At 42.5% G+C, this 10,008-nt stretch overlaps 1 protein-coding gene across 2 annotated transcripts in view; it reads left to right on the top strand.

The window, feature by feature from the left end:
- The first annotated feature begins 1,056 nt into the window (after window positions 1-1,056).
- The window catches only part of Start1 (Steroidogenic acute regulatory protein-like), a 31,089-nt gene continuing 22,137 nt past the window's right edge, over window positions 1,057-10,008 (top strand). Inside the window, exons 1-4 of one of the 2 annotated variants that reach the window (XM_077706121.1) lie at window positions 1,057-1,211; window positions 3,768-3,811; window positions 4,893-5,186; window positions 9,701-9,781. In XM_077706121.1, the coding sequence (XP_077562247.1) occupies window positions 4,956-5,186; window positions 9,701-9,781 (312 nt within the window). In that variant the 5' untranslated portion in view covers window positions 1,057-1,211; window positions 3,768-3,811; window positions 4,893-4,955. Of the gene's footprint in view, window positions 1,212-1,673; window positions 1,965-3,767; window positions 3,812-4,892; window positions 5,187-9,700; window positions 9,782-10,008 lie in introns of those variants that run through there. The other variant, XM_077706122.1, reaches the window with a different exon arrangement.

The following is a 10,008-nucleotide window of genomic DNA, read 5'->3' as shown; positions in this document are numbered from 1 at the left end:
TCCGCAGGTCTCCAGATGTTAGGACCGCGAAGGTCCGGCCAATTTTTTCTATTTTGTGTTATCATTTTAGATGCGACGCTGAGAGGAGCATCTCTTGCCGGCGGCCCTGTCCTGCGTGCGTCCGTCATCCGCGTCCGCACAGCTGCGTCTCTCCTCCGCTCGCCTCCTCTCCTCTCTCCGATAGCTGACACTCTCTGCCAACATCTGCGGTCGCGCTGCGCGCGGCTGCGCACTATGCGCATGTGCAGTACTCTCTCTCTCCACGGCCTCCTCTCCTTCGGGCGCGCTGCGCATAGAAGCGGAGTGCCGCGCTCCGGCCGGTCTCTCAGTCGACGGTCGTCCGCGCTTGCGCTTGCGCTTGCTCTCTTGCCGTACCCGACGATTGCTTGATGCGACGCCAATGGAATCGATACTAATATGGATTTAAAATTATCTGCGCGATGTTCGACGCCAATAATTTCAGGAAGGCATATATGCGGTAAATTTAAAATGAATCTTCAAGAAATCGTACTTCCGTCAGCTATCTTTAAACAGTTCAGTGTGCCGGGGAACTAAAAATGTTATTGCATGATCATATGGTGAATGCGAAATTTTGTTTTTTCTGCGTGGATTTATTTCGTTTTTTAGAGGAGGAGGAGGAGGGGGGGGTACGCATTTAACCATGGAGGAAGAAAATTCATTTAACTGACAATTTTGTTGACACGATGTTGTGCGTGTCCAGCCTAAGCTTTTTGTCCGTGTGCCAGCTGCGCTGTCTTTCTCCTGATCATGTTCAACTAACACTCCCAAATACCGCTTTTTAGTGATACCATAAAGCTTTAATTATATTCCTCCATGATCATGATTATATTGTGCTTGGTAGTGCTGGCCATGATAGCGCGTTCATGAAACCGAAACAATATTCAAAGTGCTCTAACAGCTTATAAGACTCCAATACTTAGCTATAACTGTATTTTTTATGTATAGTGCGTTCGCTATTTAATTTAAAAGCTAAAAATTATTTTTGTTTTAGTTCACGGTGCTTCCGAAACCGCCTTAATTCGGAGGTTTCGGGGAAATTTCCCCGCTAGGCGGCGCAGAAATGTAAACAGTCAGAATGACGGTGATGACGGCTTGTCAGCTTATCGCAAAATTCTCGCCCGCTATGGTCCCGAAATAAGCGCGTGGTCACCGGGACGGACAGCTGCTGTGCCAAATTATTTTCTAATAACGTGAGTATGCACGGGCACTGCTTCACGCTTCGTAGATGTGTTGTGCCCCGAGAGATTTCGTGCGAAACAAGAGTGCTTTCGTACTATTACCTTGTGTCAAATGCAGACACAGCAGAATTCGTTCTGGCTCTATAAAATAGATCTCGTTAGAGCGAGTTTCTACACCAATATCAATTTCTTGATATCAAACCTCGTGCAGAGTATTCAAAAGAAAGTCCCATAGCCAGAGAACATTCCCAAGACAGCTCATTGCCTTATGAGCACGTTGGTCGTGCTTGTAAGGCAATCAGCTGTCCCGACCATTCTCAGTACAGCTGATTGTCACGGAAGTCACACCTTCATTTTCAATTATATGAAAAACAAGAATTACGAAAAAATAATTTCTTTAAAGGCGCAAAAAATATTTTGTTTTCTAGTATAATTTTGCGTGTTTGTCTTGGTATCAAAGGGGAGTGGTAACTGGCTTCGGGACTCGTTTTGTCATTTTAATTTCACCTTATTCTATTGTGGGCGGTAGTGCAGTCTGATATTCGTTGATATGGGCTTTTAATCGGTGCTGCCTATCAGCGCCTTCCGGCTTTTTTAATCGCTGAAGCAGGACCACCTACGCGCTGAAGTTAATTAGAAATGAACTCCGATGCCGGCGTGGTCTGCCTCTCTTGACGAACGTCCTACATAGATTGCAAGTCACGCCGTCGTATGCTGCGAGCGAACATCCAGTGTGAACGAGGCAAAGCTTGCAAGGGTCGCAAAGTAAGTTTTATATGCCAAACCAGCTTAACAACAGCTCATTAATTGCCTGAAGTCATTCATTCGTATTCCTAGATTTCATAAAGGCATTCGACAGGGTACCGCATGACATATTAATAACAAAACTTGAAATCATTCACAGATTACCTATCAAACTGCCAACAGCTTGTGTCTCGGTGTCTTCCTTTTGGTGTCTTCCTGTCGCCACGGGGGTGCCCCAGGGTAGTGTTGTGGGACCATTGCTTTTTCTGTCATATATTAACGATATAGTAACTGTAGCTTACCCTAGTGTTCAAATTCGATTGTTTGCAGACGACTGGGTATTGTTTCTTCAAATCACAGGTATTAATGATCAGAATGAATTCAACTAAAACATTGATAACGTGTGTAAGTGGTGTGTCGAATGGGGGAACGAAATTAACTTGGGAAAAAAGTGCATACCTTTGTGTGACACGAAAGGAAAACCCCAGTGAACACGCGTGTGTAAATTGGAATTGTCTTCCGGTTTATACATAGTCTTCCAAAATATAATGGCGGAATGTGTGAACCTGTAGGTTCACAGCTATGAGTACTTAGGCGTTCGTTACAGAAATAAATTATCATGGAACTTGCACATAGATAATATTTGTTCATCTGTCTTTCGGAAATTCGGTTTTTTAAGATACAAACTATGAAATTACCTACCAAATGTTAAGTTTCTTAGTTACTTTTCCTTCATTAGGCCGAAGCTGGAATACGCGAGTATCGTGTAGGACCCCCATACTGTACAAAACATTAAAAAACTTGAGACAATTCAACGCAAGTCCATTTGGTTTACTTATTCTGTTTTTATAAACAGACTCCCCTTCAGACCTAATGCTAGCTAATAATATTTCTTCTCTTGAGGGATCGAAGAAAGAATTTCCGCCTTGATTACCTGTCTCGTTTATGTAATCGCAAACTTGCCCTTTATCCAGCCCCATTTCTTACCCCCTTAATGACAAGACCCGTAAGACATCCCCAACCAAATGCACTAACTCTGTACTATGCGAGAACAGACGCACTCAGATTATGATTTTTCCCTCGCACTACTTCAGGCTGGAACCAGTTAACCGAATCACTTCCTTCTGATACTGAGTAACTGTGCATTGTTTGTTTTGTATGTGTTAAGGTGGTGTTCTTTGTATTGTACCCTGCCCTCCGGCTTGGGCTGAGTTGGGGTCTGCATTATGTATTAAATAAAAAAAAAGTAGGAAAATTACAGCAGCTTTTCATGCGAGAGGCCGGAGCGTGTTTTTAATGGGCTGTGTTTTTATTTACCTGCAATAAACGGCTTGCACAAACACTTAGTATCTGTCAGTGAAGCCAGTGTCTATGCACACGATGGGCAGTTTATTTTTCTGAATGAAAGCAGCCTAATCAATTGTTCACACAGGCAGTTCAGCCACAATTAAGGCAGTTGTTGGCATCGAAAAATTCCATGAAAGTCAGCATAATGGTCTTTCAAATCACCTGTCTGTCAAATTGGGTGTAACATTGAGCAAACTGTGCAAACAACTAATATGAAAGGTCCCAAACACGGGTTACAGTATTGTGTTAAGTTGTTTAAAAATTGATCGAGCCATTACTCGTCGATTTGCGATGTGTGGGAAGCATAGCATGCAGGAAAAAAATCGTGAGCTTGCATTGTATTGCCAGCACCTACAGTTGTGGATTCAACTGCTATCGCAGTAAAATGTATTTCAATTTTGCACTCCAACACTTGCCTTGCAGTTTCAGCCTCTGTAAAAGAGGCTAATAATCACTGCCTTTGTATTTCTATTGCAGGTGGAAATATGCCATCATCAAATTTCTAGTCCTGCAATGCAAAGGTAGATGTTCTCCCCTTTTTTCGGCCTACTACCTCTACAAAATACAACCAGGTGCATCTTCTGTAATGGTGTTAATCTATTATATTGCAAATCAGTAATGTGCATAAAGTAATTGAAGGGATTCATTGTACTGGCTTTTTCAGTGGGTATGGTGTAAAATAGTTAATTTATATTTTCTTCTACTTCAGCACCAAAAGTTGGACAAAAATAGGTAAATGTTTATTTCCGACACGAGTGAACCAGTAAAGAAAATGTAATATAATTCACTTGATGGAGTCCAAGCAGAGTTGTTCAGTATATACCAGTTGCGAAACTCCTATTCAGATTGTGGGGCATGCTGGCACTCTCCCTTCATTGAAAATAAAGAGCGCGCATATTCGTGATGCACCAAGCGTGTGAAAACGTACTTGCTTTTCAAATGAGTAAACATTGAATTAAGGAATGTTTCCTAATGTTGCTTTTTGCTTCATAGAGCCTTCTCAAAACCATACATTGCATAACTCTGCTTGCATGCCCTCTAGCAGGTGACCGTTAATGTGGCAGTCCTTATATATCTTCAAAGCAAGCCACATACTTTGTTGTGTGTGCATCTAGCGTGAGCTGTCATGCACAGTGGAATGTTACAGGCCTTGTCATGGAATAAGGCATTTTCATAACAGTCTGCATTTCTTTAATTTCAACTTTTTGAGCTATGTTGTTACAATGACTGGAGAGGCTCAAAAAAGGCAAGAGAGGCTCAGAAAAAACTGCAAATGTCATGACACCACTTAACAGTCGTGTAGACATACGATGCATATGCTTGTTAAAACCCCAAAATTTTCATGTTGGGGTTTTTTTGCTTCTATGGGTGGCTATCAGCCCTTTGATACGCCTTTCACCATATGGAAGTTTTGAAACCCCACTCGACATGTTCATACATCACTCCACTCCTATGAACTTCTCCTTTGACGTAGTGTGGCTTCATGGCTGGCTAGTTGCTTCGCGATTGTTGAAAGCATTGATGGCAGCAGCACTTGTTTCTCCTGAGTGAGTAGGGTGAACCACCTCCCGCATGTCGCCCCTGCCCCCTGCCACCCCCCAGTGGGCCCGACAGTCTTGCAACGAGTGTGCTGCCGGCTGAGGGGAGCGAGGAGCGAAGCCGGGGATGGGGGCTTCGAACTCGTCGCACCAGCCCGGTGGGGGCGGCTACCAGCGGGCGACAGAGCCCCACTGGATGCACTACGGCTCCATCAACCTGGACGACGAGGTGCCCGCCGAGGTCCTCAAGGTGGGCGCCTCCGTCGGCAAGAAGATCTCGCCCGTGAGGCGCTTCTTTGCCCTCCTGGCCACCTTTGACGTCTGCTTCTGCTCCTTCCTCTGGATGCTCTGTGCAATGGTGAGCAGGCCTGCGGGACCTTCCTTTCCTTGTTTCGGTTTAATCTTGTTGCTAAATGCTCAGCATCCTCTCCACCCCCTCCGACTGGGCAAAAAAATGGCAGCTTACCTTTTCTTTGCACCCGCCATGGTGACGCAGTGACTAAGGCAGTGTAACTTACCAAGGCTTGACGTTGGGCTAGTTGGGTGCACATTATTCACACTGAAAAACAGTGCAATGACAAGGGCAGAAGAAGTGACAAACTAGAGCGCTGACGAACAACTGGCCAAGTGTGACTAAGGCATTGTGTTGCTAAATCCAAGCACGCAGGTTTGATCCCGCTCGTGTTGGCTTCCTCTCAGATGGAGGCGAAAAGTTAAAATGCTCGTGTGTCAAGATTTTGTCACACTTTAAAAATCCCTGGGCAGTCAAAATTAATCCTGAGCTCTCCTGTAGGGTGTGCCTCATAGCCAAGGTGTAGCTTTAGTGCATTTAACCCCCCAGAGCTTGAAAAAAGTTTAAAAAAAAAAAAACTGAATACTTTTTTTCGGGAGGTTGTCAAGTGTGTGAAATGGGGAGGAGGGCCTTGTGAGTGAGCAGGCCAGCGAGCAAGGGTGCGCACAAGTTATTAAGTTTGCGTTCATATCGTGTAGGACAGTGTGAGCTTTGCTTGAGATTATTGTTTGTTTTGTCTTGATTATTGATTGTAATCGATTGCAATTATTTATTTGATTACTATATGGTTTATTAAGGCTCTGCCAATGCCGCTCTGGGGTAGTATTTTCGTGTACGTTTGAGGGACGACCACACGGAGGTGCTGCTAATTTTAGCTGGTGGTTATTGCTTGAAATTGTTGTTTACTTGACATTGACTGACGAATTTATTGACATTGTTTATTGTTTTTGTTATGTGTTTAAAAGAGACTATTGCTGTGCATTCTTGTCATATACATTGGGACCTTTGTTCGGAACTTGTTTTTTTTTCTTCACCTGCAAAAACATTGGTTATATAATAGTCACATTACAATAGACTGGGGAAGTGTGAGTGATGCAATGGTCGTAATTGGGACAGGCTTTTGACAGCTGAATTTGCTTTTGTTTTTTCCTGGATTAGTACAAAATGTGGATTTAAAAATTTGCCTATATTGTGATTCAAAATTTCCAGTAAGCCTGGTTAAGCATTAGAGCATTCATTCAGTTTTTTTTTTTTTTGAGTGATTCAGCACCATAATTAAATTGAATTATTTTTGTGTTAATGTAAGAAATAATGTGCACTCCAGAGCATTTCTGGGGCCCTTCAGAGCAAGTGCGAGACCAAAACTGCATTATTGTGGCAAACTAGATGTGAGGCTTAGTTTATTTGAAATCGTTGAGTAGACACCCGAGGACCGGCAGCCATCATAAATTTGTGAAGCCTAAAAAATGCACTGCAGTTGGCTGGCATAATCCAAGGCTAGTTATTGTCTTGAAATTCAGCTAGTTCTTGCCAAAAAAAATCACATAATTTATGAAGCTGTGCACAAAAAAAAAAAGGAAAATTCTTTTGCGTGCCTTTCCCTTATTTCAAACACAGTATGTTCTTGGAGGCAGCAGATTTTTTTATTTACTTTTTTTTTGTTTCGCTCCATCATTGGGATATGCTATAACAATTGCCTACTCCCAACAGCTGTTTGATGGGCATGCATGTGCTGTGTTCTTTTTTATAACTATATCAATGTAGGTATTGGTTTCAATGCAAGTTGTAGTATTCCCAAGCTTTAAATCAATTTTCAAATATCCACTGGAGGTGAGTTGCTGTCTAAGTTTGAGGCTTCTCAAAGTATTAAATTGAATAATGTATAGTGCTTGGTTCGGTTCTTAGAAGTTCCAACTGTTTGCTGAAAGCTAGTAACAATGTGCAACTGGCCTTGGTGTAAGGTATCCAAACCATTGTTTGACTTAAAGAAACTTCCCAGGCTGGCATTTTCAACCTTTTCATATTGTGCCAAGTACTTCGCTTTTGCTCAGTGCTTCACTGCTAAACTCCACTTAGCTTTTTCTGTATTGCAGAGAGGCCCCGCATTTCACAGTACAGTTAAACCTGGATGTAACGAACCTCTGTGCAACGAATTCCTGGATTTAACGGAGTTTAAATAAATTCCCCATTGCCAGCCCCATTGAAACCCATGTGTTTGCGACCTCTCTATGTAACAAAGACGTTGCGACGGGTAACCTTGATGTAACGAATTCTCTACGCTGATGAGCAATCATTTTTGGCACTTTTTTCTGAAGGATCGGCTCACGAGATGCGCTAATTTAGGGAATTTTGTCCGCACCGCAAACTACCGTGCGTTTCCAAGTGCGAGTGTAGTGTCGGTTAGGTGCGAGGCCTGCCTATCGGCGTGTAGTCGCGAGTCTCCACTGCTATCTGTGGTGTCGGTTTGTCAGCGGTGAGTTCTGCTGCCACAAAATGAAAGTTTTCTTTCCAAGACAAACTTGCAATTTTATATACCACCTCCGCCGGCAAGAAAGGAGAATGTAACCGCCCGCTACATGTACCAGCCAGCACCCTCTTACCAAATTTGAGTGCGTAACAGACCATCAAGTTCACGAAAATGCGCCCTTTCGGCATACGTTGGGCCCTTCAAACGCGTTAAGGCACTGAAAAGTGTCAAAAGGCAGAAGTGATACTTGAGTTGCGTCTGTGAATGTGGGGGTGAGTGAGATTGTGTCTTTAAAGTGCCGTGTAGTGAATAAGTTCGTGGGAAAGCAGCGGGTGCAAATCACGCTGTTCTTCACTCTGAAATAAATTCTTGAAGGGTGAGATCACCGTAGCTAATGTCTAGCATTTTGGTTTCATTTCTGCTTCATTTACGCCAGCCTCAACTCAAAACCTGCATGTAATGCAAACCTGCATGTAACGAAAAATTGCAAATTTTTTTCAACTTCGTTGTATCCAGGCTTAATAACTGTATCAGGAATACCTTTTTTGCTTCAGGCATATTACTGAAATTAACAATGTACTGCCTGCTTCTTGAATGACACAAATCACAAATTGTCAAGTGGGAACAAGTGTTATTGTGTACCAGAAAGCATCAACAAAAAGTAAAAGGGTTGCATGAGTCGGTAATTTTATTGAATTCTAGATTTGTACCACAAAGAGGTCGATGAAAGGTGAAAGAATATACACATATGGCACTAACCTTCAGCCAATTTGCCCAGAAACAAGGCATACTATTCATACTAAAACAACAGCACCTGTTTGCCTGACCAAATGGCAAATAAAAACCACACAACAAAAATTACGCAATCAAAGCAGCAATGCTGAACAAGATAATAGGCATATGCACAAACAACCTAGCTCTTTCCCAGACAAATTCCGAAAGGCTACTGACATATTTATCTTAGTTATATGTACAACCTTTTTAGCTTTCACAGTTTTACCTGTCACCTTATGGGTACGTATGTGCTCTGGCCAAGAGTGATGCACTTATAAGCTGTGGTCCACAAATACCGTGTAGCAATATAGGGTGAGGGGAGCGCGTGTTTATTTTCAAAGGTTGTTGTGTTGATGGATTCACTCTTGCTTAAACACTGCCTGGCGTGCCCAATATATTACTTGCTGCATGACCGTAGTGTGCGACAAATAACTCCCATGTTTCACATATCACTTCCTGTGGTTTTCTCTCCATTGTTGTTTTGTGAGATGTCTTGTGCATGTCATGCTGCAAAGCTTATTTAGCAGTGCAACTTGTTTGGCTTCGTAGGGAAGATGACGTCTGTGAGGAGTGACAGCCACCTTTGGTTTTGCATGTGTTTATGTTGGCTTATAGGTGGTTATGCAGGTAATAGCTGTCCTTACAATAGGAATTAAGACAAAGAAATGAAAGAGGGGCGAGTTGGGTAGCCCAGTTATTTGTTGCACACTGTTAGTAGTGTCGCATTCTCATTAAGGGGGCGATAAAATGCGAAAAGAAGACTGTTTATACTGGTAGATTATGATGTCAAGAATACAAAAACTAATCGGCCACTGATGGCAGCAAAAAATTTCACTACTGAATTAACAGGTATTGTCGTCCGATACATTTATTAGTGTTACAGCTTGCAGTGCCACTAATTGTAATGGCGAAATTATATTGGCAGAGCATGTTTTAAGCTTTTCTCGTGAAAGAACAGGGTGGGGAGGGGGGGAGGTTTGAGCAGGGTGAAGACATGCGACACTGGTATGATTCGATTCATTCTCTGACAGCTAGCTTTGGGGGCTACACCTTGTTTACCAGGTGGTGCCAGATCCTCAATATTTATAGCAGATTCAAATATCCAGCCAATACCAAGCATTCAGAGATATCGAACCCATGTAAGGAACACAGATTAAATACCAAGAACTATTTAATTCCTATTCAAAATCTACAGTATTTCTACATGTTCTGATGTTCAACAGTGCTGGTAAGGATTTCATCTAGATAAGCTGACAGTTTCAAAGCATTGCATATTCTTGAGGTATTTGTGACAGAACAGATGTGTGACACTGTTGCTTGTGTTCTTCTTTCGTTGCAGTTGCAATACAAGTCTGTCAAGCTAGTGTATGAAAATGAAATACTGTCGTACGGGATTTCAAGCTCATTGTTTGATATGTCTGTGAGTATCATTTTAGTTTCCCTCTGGGAGTGTGACCTGCTGGCTGTTTCATGAGTGTGTTTCAGAGAATTGACACCCTAAGCCACAAATCTTGTTGCTAACTTGATTTCAAGTGCTAAAGACATCATTAGGCGTTTGTCTTCTAGTCTGTCAGGTATATTCATAGTAGCTTTTTGGTTAGAAAAAAAATTTCTGCATTGGTGCATGATGCATTGTGATTTTTGGGG

Source organism: Haemaphysalis longicornis, unplaced genomic scaffold (genome assembly GCF_048455015.1).
Source record: "Haemaphysalis longicornis isolate Haplotype H1 unplaced genomic scaffold, Haemaphysalis longicornis Haplotype H1 scaffold_4, whole genome shotgun sequence".
Classification (NCBI taxonomy): Eukaryota; Metazoa; Arthropoda; class Arachnida; order Ixodida; family Ixodidae; genus Haemaphysalis; species Haemaphysalis longicornis.
The sequence above is the reverse complement of the archived record's forward strand: the minus strand, read 5'-3'. Positions and strand labels throughout refer to the sequence as shown.